Here is a 24,384-nt window from a genome sequence, read left to right on the forward strand (position 1 = left end):
TTTATTAACGTAATTTTACTAGAACTGTGTAAGATGTGTCTGTTTTGTACACACTGTTGGAACTTTCTGTAAATGGCATCATTCCTAAAACTGTATTTTAAACTTAATTTTAAAATTGTTTATTGTCACTTCAAATTTTGAACAAAATATTGATTCTCTGTAATTTTAAAACAGCTAGCTTGATGGTGATATTTACACAGAATATTTGCAAGTACAGATCAACCTACTGTTAGTATCATAAGTTATTCCAAGTAGGTAAAACAAATGTATTTCCTATGCATTTTCCTATTATCAAAGATACGCTTCTCCATGTAAATGAACAGATGCCACAATAAAGCCTTTTGGAATAAAAAAATGTTATGTTCTTACTTTAAACTGATCGCTACATAGCTATGGGAATTCATTCCTCCGAAAGTTTCGTTCTTCAAGTTGTTGAGTGGCTATAAAAAAAGTTGCCAGTATTGTCACTTCTTATTGGGTGTGCTTACATTAATGTCTGGTGTGACACAAAGCGGGAAGAACTAGGATTAGATTGGCTGCAATCTGTTAGGGTTCAAGGACCATATGTACACACTATATCTTTACCAGCAATGAAGTTCACACAGATTGTGGTCCTAGCTGATCATCAGGTATGTGCAGACAGCTAGCTACTGGAGAACCTGGCATTCACCTATCAGGTAGGCCTTCCAGATGTTGCACCAACACCCCAGGCATGCAACATCAACTTACCAAGAGGCCTACTAAGAAAGAAACAGCTGTTGGCACATCAGGAGTGGTCCCTAATATCCACTTCAAAACTTCAGGTAGAGAAAAAATACAAATTTGTACCAAAAAGAGCCTCTTCTGCACACGACATCAGTAATGTAGACTCATTCATACATCTCGGTGCAGTAATTGGTTGTTAAAGATATTTCAAGGAAATCTATGTCAGAAAATATTATTTCTTCATAGTAAAAATAAGCAGATATAATTACAGTTTATAGGAGAAAAAAAAGGAAAAATAAATGGAACAAATCTCTATACTACCATCAACAATTAAAAAAAAACCTTCTTTGTAATAATTTTTTTTCATAAAAGATGTTTTACATTATGGGGTGTTCAGTTTGAAAAGTGTTAACTGATTTTTATGTTTTTTTTATTTGATCTGTTTGAAAAATTATGTGGAAGAGAAAGAATTTTGACAACAGTCCTTATAGTGCTATGAAGTTTTCTGACTTGTTTAAAAAAAAAAAAAAAAATCACTCTTACCAGGAGCTTGTTTGAAAGTTAAGATGCCATAAAGGTAACACTCTGAAATCCTACTGTAATATTTTTTAACAAACAATTTTTTGTTTTAATGAAGGAGCTGCAATATTAGAGTTCATATACCTGTACATTGATCTTTAGGAAAAAAAAAACCAACTCTCTCAAAAGGTTGCACTGCATCACGCTTCAGAACATGCAACTGTTTTCATTTACCTCTGGACTAAGGACAGCTGTGCTATCACTTGGTACATCCTCTTCGTATCCTTTGTTATGAAAGCTTTCTATTTCGTGTCCCGTGCTTCCTTCACTTGGACACTTATATGAACACCTTGGACTGTTGCTACACTGGGAAAATTCACATTTACTGTCTCCGACTTCAGAAGGCGTACATGAAAGATGAGGAGAACCACTATCATCCTGGTATGGAGGCGGCTGCAGTTCATCTAGCGGGGGTGTTCTTCTCATCCTCTGAATGCAGTTTGCTGAGAATAAGTGAAAATTCTTTACTTACTTTCTGGTTATTTACTGTTAAAGCAGTTCTGTGGAAAATGGTAAGTCCAAATATCTAGACAGAGTATTTAAAATCTATAAATGTCTTGTTTTACTTTACATTTTAAAGTAGATTACAAATAGTACTGAAAAATACTTGTTTAAAAATGGAAACAAATGATCTCTCAGATGAAAGAGATGTGGGGAAAAGCAAGGTATTAAATATATAGTCACAATGGACTGTGCAAACCATATATAAATAAATATAGCACAAATATGATGTGACAAAAATTCTACGCTTGAATTTCAGGGATGCTTACCTTGCAAAAACCTTAGGATATCTTAAGTCACATTTTGGGCAGTTGGAATGTAAACCACTTAAGAAAAACAAAAATGCACTCCCTAAAGCCATGATACCAAACTTCTGATTACTTCCCATGCTGTTGCTCACCCAGGGAGATATTAATTAATCTCTGAAGACAAATGAGGCACTAATAAAGGCAGACACAAGCCTTTTCACCCAACTGAACTCTGATCACCGGTGAATTTTATAAGGGAAGCAACATCTCAGATTCTTTATTACTTGTTAAGGATAGCTAAAGGGTACATACCCAGTGTCTAGAAGTTAGACACTAGGTCCAGTCACTAAAGACAGTGGAAAAAGGACCACCAGCAATCCTGTACTTAGGATGAACACTTGATGCTGACTATCTTTGCTTCTCACTTACACTAGCTAGATAGACAGAAATGTGATTATACATCTCCTTAGAAAATAAACCCAGGATCCATGGCTATGGATACAGAAAGTTAATTCAAAATAATTACATTTCAATTTTTGATCTCATATTTTACTAAACAGCATCACACAGTTGACTGGAGTTGGGAAAAGACAGCAAGGTGTGTAGTAGCTGAAATGAAAGGAAAACCAAGGATAGGTAAAACCTGTATCACATTTTGTTTACATCTTCTGTAGAGGTTTTAATGAAGATTTTGATGCCCCTCACATGTAGAATTAACTTAGACACAAAAATTTCAAAGCAACTATGTTTTCTGGTGTCAGACATACCAATTTCACTCACAGAAAAAAAACTACTAAACAAGGAAGTTAATGAAAGTATTAACATTAGAATATAAGCTTTGATTTCATATTCATCTAAGAAAGAAACTGATCTTTCCTACATGACAAAGGTGCTACATTTTAGTTTCATCATCAAATTTTTGTTTACAGGATTGCCCTGCCTGTGTCCTAAATTCTCATCAAGTACGTCAACCTTTTAACTGCTTCAGAGGTAATTACCAGTTGTTCAACATATCACATAAACAGAGTACGTGTAAGAATTACCCTTCATGGAATAAGGCTGAAAACACAGTAATGCAGCTCTCTCGGGAAACAGTCTTTGTGAAGGGCTCCCTTTTGTTCTCCATTCCTTTGGAGGCCTGGGCTGTACCTGAGTGTGGCGTGCAGGAACATTTCGCAGCTTCTGGCATTTGATGTAAGCCCAAAGCACTGTTGGTTTGGTGCACGCTGCCCATAGGAAGGAAACCCAGAAGGGAGTCCATATGAATTGCAAATCCCCCAAGCTCGGCAACTGAAGCACAGGGACAGGCCGGCTTATTACGGAGCAAATCTACTGCATAGATAGGCAGAAGTCTCAAAGACAATTGGGGAATGTAGGGTTCTTCCCTTAGCTTAGGAACTCCTCTTAGCTTTAGCTAAGGCAAATGAGTAATTAAAACAACACAAAGCACTCCTACCAGACGATACCACTGTCAGGAATCCTCCCTTCTCTGATAAACCCATCAGAGCCAGCCTACCATTTAGAGTGATTCCAAGTCACTCTCACAGCACTCATGCTAAAGGTCTTCTGCTGTTAGTTAGCCCAGTGCTACTAACTCTTGAAACTCCAGTCCCACAGGGCTGGAAAGGAAAATAGAGCAGGCAGGGAATCCTATACTTGAAATGTAGTCATCAGTCCAACAGACAGACATAAAACCTTACGTATGAAACAGAGTTAAGTGGGACAGTTAGAATCCTGAAATTGCCACAAAGGAACAGTCAGAAAGCTTTATTTGCAAAATGTGGAGAGATCTGGTAAAGCACTTTTTTTTTTCTTTTAGAATTAGATAACTTGTGCCCATGAAACTAGATAGACCTAATTTTAGAATGTAAACCGATATTTAAATCATCATAAAATAATAGTAAATATCCTTTGACTCTCTATACCATGGAAACAGGACTTCCTTTTCATAATGTGTATGATTAAATATTCTAGCAAATTTAAAGCAACAACATTGCTGCTCATTCATGCTAAAGGACAACAAACAGCCTTAAACGAGACAGTAACCACCATGCAGCTATGACTTAATTTCTTTCTTTTCACTTGTAGTCTAGTCTGCAAGGACATTTTAACTCCCAGCTTTTCCACAATCTAAAGAAATGAAAGCATGTCCGGGTAACTATCAACACCATTATTGTCTTACATGAGTAAATAAATGACTGTGTGACTCACTTTTTTCATTTTGATGAACTCCATTATATGTCCCTATGGGAAAACGGCACCGGCTGTGTGACAGAAAAGGTACTCTTAACGTAGGCGGGGAAGAAGTGAAGAAAATCCTTATTAACCAGCTGTGATTCAAAAAATCTCAGAAAAAGATGAAACACTGGGCCTGGTTTTAAGTACTTCTTTCTGAAAGCTTAGTTTACCACACAAAAATATCATGTATATTTTTAAAACAAATATCCAGGTTAAAAATCTAGGGATACCTCTGTCTACACAGGCATAAACTGGTTTTGAACAAAAGGTTTCTCTACGTAAAAAGATATCAAAGTTTTCAAATTAATTTTTAAAGTGAAAATGTCTCATTTTAAATTAATTTCCCCCTCCCCACAGTAGATGCAATAAAAGGATCATTTCATGTTACGGCTCTCCGAAAATACTGCCAATTTGAATTACATTAAGACATTCTAATGACTGATGATATCAAAGACAAATGATATCACAGACAGAAGTGAATACAGCAACACTAAATGTCTGATGCTGGGTATTTTCCTTAAAAATTACACAGAAGTAACAACTAACTTCCACAATCAATCCGTAAACAACATTTTGCATATGTATCAAAAGTTTAGAAAAAAACCACCACTACTAATGCATGCTGGCCTATCACTGATTGTATTGGAGAAAAGCATTTGGAGCTGGAAGAAAAGCATGTTCTGAAGTGTTGCAGAATTACATATAGAACCACTCTCTATAACATACCTTGTACCTTTCATTTAAGGTATAAATTTACACATAGTTACACTTGTGCATACTTGTATACTGTGGCAAAGCCAAAGAATACCTTCCAAAGACCATTGAACATGGCTAATAACATCTGTGAAAGAGTTACTCTTAAAAAGCAAATGGTTACAACGAAAATCTAAAATTAATTGTTGCACTGTCTCTACGCAAGCTTCACGAGAAACTTTCTGCTCTCAAACCAGGCAGAAAATAAATTTTGCCAATTCCTCCAATTAAATAAATCACATTAAATTACCATACCATTTTGGACTAGACAGAGTCAAACAAATGCCAACATGTATTCCAAACCTGGAAGAAAGGAATAGTCACAGAGAAACCAAATCGGGTTTGGCCTGAGGTTTGTACCAGGCAGAAAATGCCACAACAGAGGAAAGACAAAAGAAAGTTATCAGAATGAAGACCGTCACATCTGGTTTTCCACCCAAAATACGTGAAATAACTTTGCATTCTCATAACATGAGTGAAACAAAGCTGTTGAGTAACAGATATTTAGTAAACTCTAAATTGAGAATACAGCGTATTGCTGTCAATAGGCAGGTTTGAATAATCTACCTTTTAGGGGTTATCTGCTTTAATTAAAATTTTCATCCTTCTTTAGTGGGCTGGGAAAACACTCATACAGTGGTAAAAGTCCTTGCTCAACAGCTGAGGAAACCAGAATTATAAAGCAAAATACCTTACAAAGACAATCAGATTAGCATTTTGCTGGTACACTCAGAAATCGCAGCATGTAAACAGCCATTAGCACATTTAAGTCAGAAGTAAATAAATACCTTCTTTTTAGTACTGTTTGTTAAACAATGAAGGTTAATCTGTTTTCAGAAGTCCCTGTGCAAGGAACTGACTGAAAGCCAAGGGGCGATGATACATATTCTTGCCATCAACCTCAAGGGATTGTCAGTAAAACCTGACGCAGCAAACATGGCCAAAATGAGTACTCCTGGAACATACAATTGGTAACTATGAGAAAATACACAAACTTTTCCAGTCACATTTTTCTGAGTGGAATCACAGTTTAAAGATACATGAACTTACTAAAAGAAATGCTTTGTACAATTTGAACTTTCTACTCCCAATGCTCCTCCTTCCTCCCCTCTGTCCTGGTCCCTAGTGGACCACATTTGGCTGCACAATGATTCACCACGAAGCTGGTGATGTTCCTTTCCATGTTTACAATATTTAGACTTTACTATCTTAATTAATCTTCCCAAAGACTGACTGCAGTAGTACAAACCTAGCTATCTTAGCCCATATTTCCTGAGTAATTCCAAGAATATTCATCTCTTAACATATGGGAAAAGAAACTATCCTTGTGGTTTTAATTCCCCTGTCTCATAAGCCGTAATTAACTACACTTTTGCAACTTGGAGTTCCTCATATATATTACTTCTTTACATATTCATACTATTGTGGCAGGCAGCATTACCACAAAACTTCTTTGGGAATCTGGTTTCCAGTTCCTTTAAAGCAAATAATCACTATATGAATTAATGATTTTTTGCAAGTCATATTTTGTAATTATCGGAGTATCTTCATACTTCAGCAGTACCTTTTCTTCCTCTAATATATCTTCACATACACTATACTCCATAATTATTTAATTTTTTAATCTAACGTAAATTTCAAGTTTTCAAGCCTTCAAGGGGTTCTATGTAAATGTTAAGACAATTTAAATAAAACATAAAATGAAATCCATGTTTAAAAATTAAAGAAACCTTTCTTATTCTGAATGATTAAATACCCTTAGAGATTTCTGATACACAGCACAGACAGTCCAAATGGAATTTTCATGTTTGAACTTTTCTACCATCCAAAAATATTACGTTGACTGAATTACCCCGTATTACGAGGAGCATACAATATAAACATTAAATGTTGAATGAAACCTCTGGGCTCTCCTTCCTTTAAAAGTAAAAGCTTAGATGCATCTTTGTGAGGAAGAAAATATATTATTTCACAATAAAACAAATTATCTTGGCATGATTCTATTTCTTTTCCAAAAGAGCTATGGCATGAGTCTTGCCTAACAAAAAAAGGGGGATATGGAATGGTATGGCGTCATTATGGACAACAACAAAAAAAATATTTTATCAGATTTCTTTTTGCATTTGCCACATTTTAGACTTCTACTCACACTTGAGCTATCTTCTACATTAAGCAATTCACCAGTAAACAAGAAAAGTAATCATATCTGTTTGTTGGGGTTTTTTTTCCAATAAAAAATAGTTCTCCCTTGTTTTCTAATATTTCGAAAACTCCATACACTATGACCTTAATCCCAGACCTGCGGAAATCAAAATAGCGCTCCTGCCATTTACATCCAATGTCACATGAAATTCTTAGCACTGCATTTTCCTCACCTTCTAAGGCTAATTTTATTGGTCATGCATGTAATAAAAAGGTTCTCTCTTGTTTTTTAATAAAACTAAACCAAAATTACTGAATTATCTTTATGTCCAGTCCTTAAAGCTTCAATAGCATTTTTTTTTTATTTGCCTGTTTACATCACGAGCCTGCAGAACTACAGCTTGGTTTTGTTTGCTGACAAAAGAAATTTGCGCTTTTCTGCACTTATTAGAGCACTTCTGATTTCTAAGAATTTATCGTTCTGTTTTACAGAGCAATACAGAAGAGAGCTGCAATGCTGAAAAATTCCAAGCTTTCTCTTTCCAAAATTAGTCCAAATTAGAACATTTAAACTACAAATACATTATTAAAGCATTATAGTGAACTAACTGTCAAAGACATTCTTTTGTTTCCTTCCCAAATATTTTGTTCGCCTTTCAATGAAAATTATACATTAGCATCTCTTGAATTAATTTTCTTTCAATTTAAGTATCATTCTCTGATTCCTTATACAGTATTTCTACTGATCTGAATAGGGAGGAGCTCTGCTACCTGGTTCTGTATTTATACTTTCCAGCTGACCAAAATAAATCTAAATACTGCTTAAATCTATTGGTTCAATATTTTACCTCCTTATTGATGCAAATATCAATAAATCAAGCTTTCTAGAAATACTCTTTTTTTTTTTCACTTTACTTTTAAAAGGACATTTCAAAAACTCTTATGAGACTACATCCAGCTCTAAAGCTTTTTGGAAACAACGATCTTTAAGCAGTGAAACTGTAAAATTGTTTGCCTTCATTTCCATAATTATATTTCCTTAGGTAATGCATTTGTACCAAGTATGTTCACACAACTTCTTAGGCAGAAAAACTTTTCTTCAGTTCCATTTAGATGTTAGTTTCACTTTTACTGTTTTTATAAGTGGACATCTCTTTCCTTTACACTACTTTTCAAATCATTATGTTGGCTAACTTCATAAACGAACAGATATTCTTTTGCACCTCTGTTCGCTGTTCGTTTTTTTCCAAGTTATCATCAGGATTGTTAGAAAAATACCACTTACAAAAAGACACTAAGTTAAATAAAACCACAGAATCTTCCCCCCCCTTTTTTTTTCCTTTTTAAAAATACACTAGAAGTCCTGCTTGCTGAAGGTGATTGACAACCACCTTTGAAATCTTAAGAGTGTCTTGGTGACAAGGAAATGCCTTTTATCAGAAAATTCATCCAAATTCAGCCATCTCGGCAGCATTTATGGATGCTTAACAGAAATTCAAAGCTTAACAGCTAAAAGCTTTGAAAACTCCACCCACTGTAAACCATTTCAGGCCCCTGAGAATCCCTGTTTCTGACCAGTGTGTGCATACTAGCATCCCCTCATACCTCTGGACCACAGCAGCTGGATGTGGGCTTAGAAAATATTTTCCTGTCATTGCTATACTTCATTTGAGTACAATTTTCACTTTAAATTACAGTTCAAATTCCAATTCCGTTTAATACTACTACAGCTGCAGTATTAAGCACAGGAGTTGAGCAGCAGGATAAAGTGCTGAAAAGGTGAAAAAGGTCCCACTGAGGTCTAAAATGAATTCCCAGCATTGTAACACACAGCTAATATTCCTGTAATGTTCCTGCTCTCGTTCTATTTGGTCTCCAATGAGGAAAGAAAGCGTGATTAGAAAGCAAGATTAATGTGTTATGTGTATCATTTTCCTGAACATTTTAATATTTTTGCAGCTCATTTCAGGCACATTCATTTTTTATTTGACAAAAAAAGAATACAAAGTTCTCTAAGCAATACAGAACCCCCTCTAAGATCTCAATAATTATTCATTTGGTGATATAAACGAGATCCATTCAGCAGTATATACTGCACTTAAATGTGTTCCTTAATTACCAGAATTCCATTGTTTGTTTTCCCATACTTCTGTTTTAAATAAGATACAACTACTTCCTTTAGTGAGAACTCCTTCCGCAACTTAAAATGCAATAACTTCATGGTTTCTTACAAACAGCTTCACCTTGGTAACTGCATTTTGTAATTTTTTTTCAAAAAATTGTGTAAAGTTCCCTAGTATTTTAGCTCTCTGTTTATTACTACCCTAACTGGTGAAAATGGACCAGGAAAGATATTTTCCATCAAGAACTGCTTCCAGAATAGGAACATGAAGCTTGCTTTGATTCCTTTGTCTTATTTTCATAGCAATTTTGAGTGCAAAGGATACTCTGTTAGAGTGAGTCACTAAAACAGAGCAGCACTACAATGATTCTGCATGAACCATTTCAGTAGGGCATGAGTTAAATTATCTGCCCATCTACTTAACATATCTATATGACCCCAAATTGGCTAGCTTGTAACTGTTACTATATATTACAGTGAATAATAGTACTACTATAATAGTAGACGTTAATGTGCTTGGCATTTTACAGATGGAGAACTAAAGTACAGGTTTAAATAAGAAGCAATAAAGATTGCTGTGAATCTATCTCAGAAGTGCTCATAATCACAAAAAGCTTCCAAAGAAGCGTGGAACTGAAATCAAGTATTTTAAGACTGGTACCCTAGCCATGTCTTCTGGGTTTTATTTTTTTATTATTTTTACTTCAATCCTCGTAAATTATTATTAATCTAAAATTCACCTGAATTGTGTACCACCACCAACATGGAAACCTCCAAGACACTAGCTTCTTAAGAGATATACCCCCACAGAATTTTCCATTATCATCAGCTCTGTACTGGAAGAGAAGGAAGAGAAAACAAAAAATACAACGTTAGGGTGGGGAAAAAAGTAAAGGGAAGAATAAAAAAAATAAAAGGCAAAAGGAGAAAGTAGGTGAAACGATTCAGAAAAAAGTGATAGGTTGTTGGTAAATGAACAAAGGAAAGAAATAAAGGGAGAGAAGTTTAGTGGATCCGTATAGAAAATGAGAAAAAGAGCAAAGAGAGGAATAAAGAACAGACAAGATGCAAACAGGAATGAAAAATTACAAACAGATAAAATACAAAGCAAAAATGACAGAGGAAGAAAGGTGAAAGAATGGGAAAAATAAAACAACACATGACATGCAAAAAAGTAGTTCAGATCTGAGAAAAAAGCAATGTCAACAGAGCAAAGAGATAAAAGAGAAATCAGTGATGTCTGATGTGTGGGAATATCCATATTTGTAGGTGAAAATCTGCACAACCTAGAGAACACAGCTAGTTACATTCCGGGAGAAGCAAGATGTTTCCCAGAATAAGCATTTATTTTTATATTTTTATTTTAGATTTAGTATTATTTTTCCTTTTGAGTGGGGAGACGGTGGTAATTATTTATTCAGATCCTGAGATTCAAAAGGACCTTGATTTCTCTTATCTGTTCAGGCACTTTTCCCCTTCTTTCCTTGACACACTGGCTCAGTGACTTGCTTTAGTACAACAGACTGTATTTCCTGCAGTATATAGAGTATTCCTGCAAAAAGGATTCTAGAAAATTCAGATTATTTTGCTTCTGAAACAGCTCTCCTAACTTTACCAAATAAAAAGCAGCTAGAACCCAGAAAAACCAAGGACGATCTGAATTTACAGGAGTACATAACAGGTCAACAATAGAAGAAAATTGTCTATATATGCTCAAAAATTCCTCTAAAACCTTTTAGATATTAGTGCCTGTAGAAAGTATGCTTAGGAATAATGGCACTAGTACCACTTTTGGGGCCAACTGTCCAGAAAAAGAAAGACAAAATAGGCACTGTGAAATTACAGGAAATGGATATGCTTTGAAACCAAGGCATCTTTCCTTCCCCAGGAAGGAGGCTACAAATTCGCAGAAAAGGCATGGATTAAGCAGCAGGGAGCATGTCAGTCTCTTCCACTCACTCCAGCAAGGCCTCAAACAAGTTTCTCCAGGCACAAAGAAACACAATTACTCAAAACTAAATTTCTTGCGCTTCTTTGCGGTGCTTCTGAGACCTCCCACTGTCACAGACAAGCTGCTTTACTGGGCTCGTATGTAGTATAAGTTGTTGCTGTTTCCACAGTTGTTATACAATTCACAAAACAGATAATTTTCTATATTTTGACAGGACTAGATGAATGTGAGTCTGGCTGGTGAAGATATTTTCATTCAGCCATAGCACTGGTCATAAGAGCTGTGCAAGAACTTACGAGGATGAGAGAACAGTGGCCACACTGCGTATTGCATACAGAGGGCTCATAAGGTCTACAGAACGATCCTTCAGCCCTCAACAAACAGGAGAGGAACTGGTCTTCCGTGTCATGCACCCAAAGAAACAATAGTGTGGAACAATCAGAGATCAGAGTGCAGCATATCATTCTCAATCCATTTAATTTCCCAGTACACTAACTGGAAAATTGTGCTGTCATGAACATGGTGTTATACCTACAACATTAAACTTACCAGTCATTGTGATAGAGTAAAAACATGCATATCCATCAAAATTTGTTTCTCATGGACCTTTCTTATACTAGCAAAAATTCATATACCTAATTTGAAATTACTGTTTGATGCTGCTTGTTGAATATGAGACTTAAAGGTGGTGCACAGCAGTTAATTAGTAATCAGTCTGACAGCTACAGCTGCAAAATGTTTGTATGATAATTTCGAAATTGAAAATTATTTATTTCACTCTACATGAAATTAGTGTACGCTCATTAGAAAGTCAGTGATTATCTTGAAAAGTACTGCTGGAACATTTCAGTAGCTTTGCTACAACATTAGAAAGCATACAACTCTTCTCCAGACCTACTATGATCCCACCCTTTCTCATAATTTGGTGTTAGCAAAGTTTTTAGTTCTTGACATTACAATTGAAAACATACTCAGCAGAATGATGTTTAACATGGTTCATAAACAGAATGTTATTTTTTTTCAAATCTCAGCATTTTTAAACTACTTTTATTAATAAGTGTTTTATTAAGCTATATTTAAAACCAATATTTAACTGACACACGTGTACATTGCAACAAAGGAAATTCTGATTAAATATAGGGAAAAAAGCATAGAAATAAGAGTGGCTATAGACTGGAAGAGGTTACTCAGTGGGGCTATGTAATCAACAGCCTTGAAGGTTTTAACAGCTCTCCTGGCTAGGGCCCCAAGCGACCTGGTATAACTTTGAAGTGAGCTCTCCTTCAATCAGGAGATTAGACTAGATGACCTCCACAGGTCCTTTTCAACCTATTATTCACTGATTCTACAATATATATTGAAAAACTCAATTGTATACTATAATAATCAAGCATGGGGATCGTCTCAAATACAGGTATCTCAAATATCTATAAAGCTCCTTCCATAATACAGTGGTTTAACAATTCAGAGGCAAGTATAGCTCCTCTGCATATACTAGTTACATTGCTGCATCCTGCATTAAATACATACACCTGCCAGCATAGTACTTGCATTGTTAAAAACAAACAAAACAAAAAAAACCCCACACCAAAAAACCCAAACCCATGACTACTAAAAAAACCCCTCCAATAACCTAACAACCCAACCCCAAACAAACAAACAGTACAAGAAACAAAAGAGATTCAGAATACTTTGTTGACTGGTGACGTTCTGCTGCAGTATACCTTGCGGCCGACTAGTTTTAGACAATGTAGTATCACTGAAATTTTTACTTTGATAAAATGAACATGTTAAGATACAGACTTTTTAAGTTAAAAACATTCCAACGATAGTTTACACACACACGAACACATATATGTAAACACACATATATACATACACACAGCCCATGGCAATTGTATCAGGAACAGGAACAATTTAAGGTTTATTAAATATTAAATATAATTAAGATTACACTGGGAAAGTAATACCCATTACAAAATGCTGATGTAAGACAGCAAATATTGACCTTTATAATTTATCAAGTGAAAAAGCCTTAATCTGCTTGTTATTCAAACTTTAACAGTAAGTATGATAGCTTAGATGACAGGAAGAAAAAAAAAAAACAAAACAAAAACACCACAAACCAGCATTTGCTATAACTTTGCATTAACATTTTGACCAGTCAACAATTCAGCAGTGATGAAATGTGCAGTTTGATTCAAAGTAAAACAAGGCTATTTAAATAACTCTAAATAAGAAATGGGTATTGAAACATTAGAATTTTGATAAGCGATCACAGCTGCACTAGAATTAGTTTCTATAGCAACAGAGGAAATAATGTGGAGAATTGCACTGCAATACAAGATGGATTCCTTACAAACACTGCTGTTCAAATAGAAAACTTCAAAATTATTCACTCTATTTAAATATTTCTATTAAAATGGTTATTCAAATATCCTATACCTTGTACGTCATACATTGTTCTATTTTCGTTCTCCAGGATTCAGTTCTAGTGCACCCATTCAAGTTTCAGATTACATTTTCACACTTTCCCCCATTGCTTACCTCCCTATTTTAAAATTAATTAAAGTGACTTATTCTGAAAAATACTTTATCTGATCTCAAACTAATCTACGTTTTCAATCACTTTATTTTATTATCCCTACATCGAAGCACTCGTCACATTTATTTTTCCAGCAATGCACCTGTACAACGTAAGAGAATGCTTTGCCCATGCTATTCATAAGAAGCTGCATCACAGCCACGAGAATTAACATCACTATGGAACTTCTGAAACTTGCAGTCATACGAGACTTGCACTAGCTTTCATCAGTGTGCGCTCTCATGTCCTAAGCATGATTAAGGAACCACAGCAAATCTATTAGTATTCATGGACCAAATACCCATAAGATGATAAGATAAAAGCCTTTCAGTTGAGCACATCTTTAGATTTCAAATGTTGCCCATTTCTAACACTAACAGTTATTGTTTCATTGCATCATCTCTGATTCTAGCTATTTTTGGCACCTAATTAAAAGCATACGCCTGAACCTTTTATGTATTTTGCCCTTATAATGAGACCTATTACTCTGGCTTATTCTATCCCTTTGAGTTCCAAAGTATCTTTCGAGTTACCATGGATACAAGTGATATGCTTTCTCCCACAACTGCTTTGTGTGCCTTATCAAACACCAGAAAACTGACACAGTAGGAATCTGAGCCATCTATACAGGATGAATATCTAACCTCTTGGAAGTGTTCCTCTCCCTGACTCCCCTCCCCCCAAAAAAATATTGAGGTATGCCATACACTAACACTTGTAATGCATAAACAAGCAGGTTCTTTTCTATCTAAAAATCTAGTACTTTTTCTCAAGGAAAACAAAATGAAAAAAGGTGCAGACATAAAACAATTTAATCTGATGAACCCTGAAACAGTGATAAAATGAAAACAGGAGCACACAAAATCATTCTGAGTTTGCTGTTTATTTTGAGCTGACAGAGTTTAAGTGTTTCTAGATTGAGATATCCACTGAAGATGTAAAATGCAGTAAATTTCAGCAAGGATTTCAGAAAGGAGTTGCAGAAACATTGTATGCAACTCCGAGATTACACATAAACTAAAGTAAATAAAACTCCCTTAAACAGTGATTGTTAGGCCTCTTTATACCAACTTATTATGGGCATTTTCAAATGCAAATTGCATTCCAACAAGCTGGGAATAATTTGTACTAATCAGTGAAGAAGAGGGCAGTTAGTAAACTGATTTTCCCATTATGTTTCAGTATTCTGACCTCTTCTTAAAAACAAAAGACTCTCTCCCACTCAGGCAGCAAAATTTACCCAGGATTCAAAAACCAAATGCTGATACTAACATAATCTGAATTAATGTATGAGAAGTAAATGGGAATAACCAGAAGGAGAAATAAATTATTGTAATATGAACTCAATATAGATTCATTCAGAACCATCTCCCAACTTTCACTTCATTAAATCTATGGAAAGACATCAGCTATATAAATGAGTGCCACAAAGGCAACTAAGAGCTAGAGAGACAGAGAAGAACGGGTAGGCAAATGCTCTTCTTGCCCCCTTTCCTCAGTTATGTAAACCTCTAAGTATTACAGCAAAACACTCAACAAAAAAACCTTACCCGACTTTTTCATATGCACAAGGCTCAGCCTTGCTCTAAAATACAGAGATTTTGAAGCATAATAGCTGAGCCAGAGACACCAAAGCATAAAAACCAGACTCTTACTCATTTGTATTAACATTATGAAATAACTGTAAGTTTTCCAAAGCACATATGAACTAAAGACATATTAAATGTTTTCCTTTTTCTAATAGTGCCACTGTAGGTTAGACTTAGATTTGCATGTATTTTGTAACATACATTTCTTTTCACTTTTAAATCTAACTTTTAACTGTCTTAGGTTATGATACTCTCTTTTGGGGCCAAAAACATCCACGTAATGCTTTTACTGTGAACGTTCAACTATAATTAAACCTCACTTTTTTCTTTCCCTGAAAATTTATAAGTAATTGAAAGCTAGAGAACAATGAAAAGGAACTCAAAATTGACTGCTACATTGTGGTATCTATGGTAAATCAACTAGTAATATTTTGATAATACAGGTATGTAGTTTAATGTTGGAATCACTCACAAAAATATTAGCACCTGGAACAGTGGAGATATTTACACAATGGCTGCGTACTCCTGCCATCCCATTCACCTTTACACATGCTATATCCTCTGTATAATATTCTCCTGGACTATCTGCAACATGCACAAAAGCACACAAGAGATTCCCCCATTTGTCTCTGAGTAGAAATAAAGTGCAAACTAGTATTTTTTAAGAAATAACTACCATTGTTACCATCCTTTATAAAATGGGTTCTTAAGTTCTTCTTTCACAGAATCTCAAAGTTATCTGGAAATGGCCACTGTTGCTGCCTATACCTCTGAAGCAAACAGATTAACACTAATGACAACTAGTATTTTTAATTCCAAAGATTTTCTTCTTTTAAAGCCCCTTCTTGTTAACAGGAAAGAAATGGCACCAGAAAAAGCGGACAATTGAAAGCAGTGGTTCTCATTGTCAGGGAAAGGAGTATTCTCTGAAAATAGTCAAAGGTAACAGTCATTATCAAACAAGGACGATGAGTTTCTATGAAGGAGAGCACTAGACACTAATCTCTTAACAGATAAATTATTCCTCAGATATGAGGGAAAATGACCACCAACTCAAAATATCTTTTCAAATTTTACCAGACCTACTCAAGAGTTATCTATTGGCCAAATTATGTGCGGACATACAAATTCATGATCCAAGATTTGACAAGAAAAGAAAAAAAAGATAGCAGAGCAGTACAATCAACTTCATCTTCAGGAAGAGCTTTTAAGTTATGGATTTACTTGCAAATTTTCATGTGATTATTCCTATAGCAAGACACAAGCAAATAAACACTGTAAAGTTCAGGGAAAATACAGCATTATCCTCTCCGGTTATTTTTATAATCTAAATATAGTTCAATTCTGGAATTATGTGCAGAATTTAACATAGCCAAATATGAAGCACTCCAAACAAAATAATTTTGAGAAGGCAGTTACAAATTAATGCAAAATTAAGACTAGTTTTCTGATTTGTATCCATCAGATCTTGAAAATAAGTGCAATACAATTCCTCAAATTGCCACAAATGCTACATATGCAACAGAAATACTTTGAAGTATAATAAATCTTAATAAAATGTAACATAGATGGCACTGTACTTTTCATTTCAGTGTCATCTTTTTGTCTATTAAAATTCACAGGAACTTGGACAAAATTCTAAAAAGATACTATCTTTTTAAAATCTTATTAACAGAGTGGTTTTAGTGCTGAGGATTTAAAAACAAAGTTTCAGAAGTCATTACACGTACTACCAAACTACAGATTGCTAAAATACAGGGATAACCAAACATATCAGATATAACAAAAACAGGTACTGTGGGATACCGGAAGCCACCGAAAGTTTGAACAAAATCAAGTAACATTCTGAACAAGATTCCTTGAAGATACGAAGAAATGAGTCTAATCACTAGTGTTAATCTTGACTAATTTAAACAAGAACAGACGCTGCCCCTCTTTTTTGCCAAAAGATGCAGAGTTGACCCTGACCTTTCAGTTACGAGTGTGTTTTCTGGTACAGACGTCAACTCTTTGCAGTAAACAACAGAAATCGTGTCACCTGTTCAAGTCATATACATAAGCTGTATTTGTTTGGGCTGAGCATTTTCAAAGAAAGGAAAATCACACCTGAAGTCAGCCTCTTGAAGAGATGAACCCTTTGTAGTTTCATTCTCCCAAGATTTGGATTTTTCAGATACACATGCTCTTATCAGCTCTATTTTTAACCTGCCGCTCATATAGGATACTTAAAATTCTGAACATGTTTACATTATCCATCCAGCAGGCTAATGGAACTGCATACCAGACAGTCATGCATAATTCAAATCAATATCCTCAGGCTTGCAACTCTAAGTCAAAGCTGCCTTTAAATAAGCTGGGTGTGACTTTAACATGAATAAAATGTATCTAATTTTTAACCTTTATCTGACAAATTGATATATTTGCAAAGGAATGTCATAAATCTTCTTTAAAAATTAGAACAAATAGAAAATCATGATAACTGAAAATCTTTAAAAACGCTTCTAAGGACAAATTTTGAATGGTTCAACAAGACAGTGCAAAGGTTTCAAATAGAGATCTGGGTAATCTTTTGGCTATTTTTAAGCAGAACATACAAACATATATATGAAAACACATGCTGGAAGAATATTAAGTGGTGCGGAAGATGAATGTAGCAGGATTTCCTACCTACAAATTTAAAGATCAAGCTCTAATTGAATTGGGCATAGGTGACTCCACACAGAAAATCTTATACCCAGTTAAGCATGTCTGCTAGTTTCTCTCTAAGGAACAGAATCAGAATTTCCATAATAAAATAATTTTCCCTTTGAGTTTTCCTACGCGCTTTCACGAGACCGTGATTCCATCACAGCAGATAACCTTTAGCCACACAGAAATGACCAGAAGCATGGCAATTACACCAGCTAATGACTATTTCCAGCTTATTTGTAAATACAGTGGAGGAAAAGTAATTGCAAACAAAAAAACCCCACCCCACCCCAAACCAAAAGAGCACAAAACAAAACAAAAAAAAGACTTGAAGTTGTGTAATACAATATATCATGCTTTCCCTTTCCCCCAAGGACAATATTCTCATAATTCCTAAAAGTTACAATAACTTTATATCACAAAAGTGCTGTAAGTAGCATGGAAGAGCTTGTTTTAACAAGATAAAAATGATAAAGGCAGATCTTTGCTTCCAGAGCAGCTACAGACACAATTTCATGTTGTCTACTCAGATATGACACAGTCCCAATAAATAACATACACAATTAAAGTAGCTATGAAAACAGTCATCCTATCGATAGAATACATGTTATTAGATAAAAACGGTAACACTGTTCAACTTGTAACAAGGACAAAATATTCACTAAGTAACTCCAAGAGAATACTTATGATATAGTTATAGGCATGTCTATGAAACTGATACCTGTGCATATGCATAATAATCTACACTGACTAGGTAACAAAACAAAAGCTGCTAATCAAACAGTTACTAAAATAACCCGTTGTTCCTCTTTTACCAAAGAGTCAATTAAAATATAATGTGACCAGATTATAAAAAACAGTCCTAAGGGTACCCTGGTCTTTAACCTGGGGGGAAAAAGCACCACTGGGAGGCAATGATTAGTCTCAGACTAGAGTTAATTTTTTTTTGCCTTTAACCTTTAAAGGTAAGTAGAGTGATCCGTTTATCCACAGGCACTACGGAGGAAGAACTGGTAAACTGTTCTTTTGTAATATTCTTATGTAAAGTTGTAATACTATTTTTAGTTCTCATACTTATGTAACAAGTACTGCTCCACTCTATGACCAAGTAGCATGACTATTCTCTCAGCAGGTAAGTAGAGTACTGGGTGTATGCAGGGTAAAATTCCTTTTTCCAATGCCCCTGATAAATGTCGACACAGAGATTTCCAGTCTACTGTTCAATCCTCTTAGTCACTCATTCCATGGTAGAGCTATAGGATCTCTGCAGTTCAGGCTAAGATTAATGAAAACTGTACCTTCTTTTGTCTGTTCTGTGCGAGTCTTTCAGAATAAGACATGTCTCGTGGTATACGTGCATAAAGAGCAAAGAAAACGGTCCCCTGTATCACTAGATATTACCAAAATACCAAGAAAAAAAAATGGCTGTACCCAATAGCTTTTGGATCTAATACCCGGTTTTCAATATGAACTCTCAGAATCAGCAGAAGTCCTAGGTTCATCAAGGAACTGATCTTTTTTGCTAATATAGTACTACCTCTTGTGTTTGTATCACAAATCTACATTTATATCACAGTTCTACATTTTCTTAATGTGGAATATCTATATCAAATACAATGCCATAAATATGTATATGAACTTTTCCCAGTTAATAACAGATCTTGTTCCTTTCATAAATCCCAGATTCAAATAGACAAGAGGCTTATTAAAATAATAAGTTTACAATAAAATCGAAACTTTCCTGTAATTATTAATGTATGATTTACATCACTTCAGAGACATCACATTGCTAAGGGTGACTTTCTTCAAAGCCTTCACATCAATGCAAAGGATATTTCTTCAAAGTCTTCAAAATGCTGGCAGGAGGAACCTAATTTGTAAGACTGCTTTGCTCACTTGTGCACATCAGGAAAAAAAAACCCTTTGCCATTGGAGGACAGTTTTTCCTCCTCTTTGGAGATGGTCTAGCTGGAAAAGAAATTTTCCTGTTGAAAATCTTATCATCACTGACTTTGAATTTTGTTACTAGTTTTCTTCTCTCAGCAGTAGATGACATGCATGCCTTAACAACATCTTTTTCCAGCATCTCTGCTGCTAATCACAGGGTAAAGCCATGATTTCAGAATTATTCAAATTCACTCTATCAGGCACTTTTATGCGTTTCCTTTAGTTGACAAGATACTTATTGTGCACATCTTTGATATCATCTATATGGCTTTTCAACTCAAAAGTTCTCAATGTAACTCCATTCTCTTCCAAACTATGTTTAAATTCAGACACAGATCTCCTTTGCATTTAAATCCCATGTTTACATCTTGCCACCTCTACAACATTCCTCAAGAAAATTACAAGAATAATATTGAATTACACATGTACTTTCTACCCCTACCTATGAATTCTCTCCATTCCAAGTCTCCAGACTCTGTAAACACTATGCTTGTCTGCCATTTATGCAGGTAACGAATCATAACCTAATAACCATGATCATAGCCCAAGACATTAATTACTTACATGAAAAGTTCCTTGCTATCAGGAACTTTTCAAAAGACAAAGGGTAACACTTCCTCGGGAAGTAAAAAAGACCTGAATTCTGTAAAAATGAATAAAAGAATAAAAGTTAATCTTTACATCAACTTAGTCTCTGCAATGTTCAGTTGACTCTATCTTTGGGAAATACACACCATAATTTCAAATACTTAACAGAACTATTTTCTACTATTACAGAAGAATAATAGAGAACAGTCATAATTCACTAGGAAGCTACTTTGAAACTCTTCAAAAAAACAAAACAAACCACAGCATCAGAGAAATTAAGTAAAAAGCAACACAAATCAAGTTAGCTCTGGGCAGTATTCTGCAGATCCTTACAGTATCTTTTGTGCTACACAAATATCCCTAAAACATTCCCTTGATACAGCTATGGATTGAACTGACACGTTCCCCAGAGGCTTCAAAACCACAAGAAATTATCTTTCTTCAATTTTTAAGGGCTTAGACCCAATGAAGACTCACTTCAATTTACCAATAAATAGGAGGCAGACACACATAATCATGGAACTGAATCTAGTATCATTAGTATTGCATCATTGCACTTTCTCTGGTATTACACGAAGATTTTAAATTAATCTTAAAATAAGAATTGTCAAGGGTAGATGCCCACACACATAATAGCATAAGAGCATAAGGAAGTTAGAGCAACTAAATATTGTAATTTAAAAATACCCTTTTTCTCTCCCAAAAATTTCTAAAAAGTGCATCAAGAATGATACTGTAGAATCATAGAATTGTCTGGTTTGGAAGTGACCTTTCAGATCACTGAGTCCAACCATCAACATAACTCTGACAAAACCACCACTAAACCATGTCCCTAGGCACCACGTCTACCCATCTTTTAAATACCTCCAGGGATGGTGATTCCACCACTGCCCTGGGCAGCCTGTTCCAATGTTTGATAATCCTTTTGGTGAAGAAGTTTTCCTACTATCCATCCTAAACCTCCCCTGGTGCAACTTGAGGCCATTTCCTCTTGTCCTATCACTTGTTACTTGGGAGAAGAGACCGACCCCCATCTCTCTACGAGCCCCCTTCAGGTAGTTGTTGAGAGCGATAAGGCCTCCCCCTCAGTCTCCTTTCTCCAGACTATACAATCCCAGTTCCCTCAGCTGCTCCTCATAATGCTTGTGCTCTGGACCCCGCACCAGCTTTGTTGCCCTTCTCTGGACACCTCCAGAATCTCAACGTCTTTCTTGGAGCAAGGGGCCCAAAACTGGATACAGTATTTGATGTGCGTACCCACCAGTGCTGACTACAGCAGGACAACTGCTTCCCTAGTCCTGCTCACCGCATTACTGCTGATACAGGCCAGGATGCTGTTGGCCTTCTTGGCCACTTGGGCACACTGCTGGCTCATATTCAGCTGGCTGTCGACCAACACCCATAGGTCCTCGGCCCATTGATCCAACCTGTCCAGATTCCTCTGCAGAGCCATCCTACCCTCAAGCAGATCAACATTCCCGCACAACTTTGTGTCTTCTGCAAACTTACTGAGGGTGCACTTAATCCCCTCGTTCAGGTCATTAATAAAGATATTAAACAGAACCAGCACAAATACTGAGCCCTGGGGAACACCACTTGTGACCGACCACCAGCTGCATTAAACTCCATTTGCCACAACTCCTTGGGCCCAGCCATCCAGCCAGTTTTTTAGCCAGCGAAGCGTACACCCATCCAAGCCATGAGCAGCCAGCTTCTCTAGGAGAGTGCTGTGGGAAACAGTGTCAAATATCAATTGCTACACAAGTAGTATCAGCTGTGGTACACAAGTATGAGTATCTGGAATAGCTCATAGGCGTAACATGACTCAGCCTTCAAAATACACTTTGAAACATTTGGGAAGTACTGCTCTGAAGATTACTTAAGGCTTGTCTTAAGTGTCTTTATTGAAGAGTCTTTCAAAATATCTTGATGAAAGTACTATTTGAAGCCCTAGGTCTATCCAAAGCTGCAGGCCAAAAAGAGTATTTTCTTCCAATAGGTATTACGCCAGAGAAATCTCACAGGTAATCTGATAAAGACACATCAAAGAAAAATCAGTGTCCACTTCTTCCTAAATACTCTTTCCATTGTATTCCTAATTCATTTCTTCGAAGCACATTAGAGGAAAAAGAAGAGAAATAACTATTTAAGTTATGATCTAGTATTCAACTGAGCTTTCAGTCTTCCAGTCTGAATATTAGTACATAGTTCTTATTCCACATAAGCCATCTTCTTTGCCTGTAATCCTTAGCATCTGAAATGTACAGGTAGATAGACAAATTTTGAAAGAACCTTGTGGCCTTATTTTGCCAAACACAATATATTCACACTGAGGCCCTTGCTCCGTAATTTTGAAACAGTAAGTCTTCATTCACACTTGGCTTGAAAATAGATCTGCTTATATGCAAGGAGTAATGATAGAAACTAGAATGGAAAACATATGATTACCAAGGGATTCACTGTGGGATCCAATTTTCCTCTCTCAGCCTATTCAGTGGCTTTCACCTTAGCTTGACAAGTCTGAAGGAGTAGGATCCTGCTTTACAGAAGCTACTTACTGAGGAAAACTCCCCCAGGTTGCTTTAAAAAACTGGGGAGATTCATCTGTATACCCGTTTTGAGATGCTTATGAAAGAGCTTTTGGTGTTTATGTTGGGAAGATACTGAAAGAAAATCTCTTCAAGTAGTTCAGTGAAGAGACTTTTCCCAAGACATGAACAAGAGAGAAAGAAAAGGCAAAGAGCTGCATAAAGAATCAGATCCAAGAGATTCCCGAAAACAGTCACCTTCACGTGCAAAGATTGACACTGAGGAGCAAGGCAAACATATGTCCAACAGACACATCAACATAAAGTGCCGAAAGCCTAGAGAAGAATAAAAGTGCAGAAGATAAACTACAAAAATAACATCATACTCTACCTTCACAATATGGAAAAGATGGATAAAATCCAGTAGCATATGCCTGCTACAGAAGCAGATTCTCATTTAAGAGAACTTATGTTTTCTCACTGCAGTCTTTTAGTGCTTCCATATGTTTCCAAAAAACCTCGTGAAATGTAAGGCACTTGGGCCAATCTCAGAAATAGAGCCTCTGAACAAATATGTCTTCAGCCGCAGGGCTTCATCAATTGAGAAGTTAGAAAAAGCCTTTAAAATAAGTTGGAGATGGAACCTGTGGTGGTACTAAACTGGTAATCTATAGCCAAATAAAGTACATCTAAGCGTGCTAAGTAACCAAGCAAGCAAGCTTACTACTTTTTCCATCATGATGTCTCTTACTCTGCCTCAGAACTGAGATCAATACTGCTTGCTGATCTGGAATTTTGCACAGCTGTTAAAGAGGTGATTTAGGAAATACGTGGTTTAAGAACATCACAAATTTACTATAAAAAAAAAAAATCAGACTGTTTTCTTCCCTTCTACTTTTCTTATCTCAAGGGATTTAGAGAATCTTGATTTCAAAACCAAAGAAGAACTTACAGCTTTTGACATCTGCCTGCAAAACTCTTTCAATATATTTACCCTAACACTTTTAAGTTTAAAAATTTCCATTTTTAGGACTTTAAGGGACTGTTTCCTTAAATAAAATACATTGTACTTGCCTATGAAGCTTATAGGGATAACAAAACACAACAACTTGCTTGAATAATGCTTGAATTTCTAAAGTTCAGGAAATTTTTTTGAAATTGAAGTTACTAAGAAAGCATGGTCCATTTAAGATTGCAACCAATATAGATACTAAAAAATAT

General features: G+C 35.7%; 1 protein-coding gene across 6 annotated transcripts in view; it reads right to left on the bottom strand.

Moving 5' to 3' along the window:
* Window positions 1–24,384, bottom strand: part of SYT14 (synaptotagmin 14) — a 104,865-nt gene that overhangs the window by 36,362 nt on the left and 44,119 nt on the right. For all 6 annotated transcript variants that reach the window (XR_010070240.1, XM_063328539.1, XM_063328538.1 and 3 more), the window contains one exon: window positions 1,459–1,727. Coding sequence is in view for 5 of the 6 variants with exons in the window: in XM_063328539.1 (XP_063184609.1) it covers window positions 1,459–1,727 (269 nt within the window). In the remaining variant the exon portion in view is untranslated. The remainder of the gene's footprint in view (window positions 1–1,458; window positions 1,728–24,384) is intronic.

Source organism: Chroicocephalus ridibundus, chromosome 3, assembly GCF_963924245.1.
Source record: "Chroicocephalus ridibundus chromosome 3, bChrRid1.1, whole genome shotgun sequence".
Taxonomy (NCBI): Eukaryota; Metazoa; Chordata; class Aves; order Charadriiformes; family Laridae; genus Chroicocephalus; species Chroicocephalus ridibundus.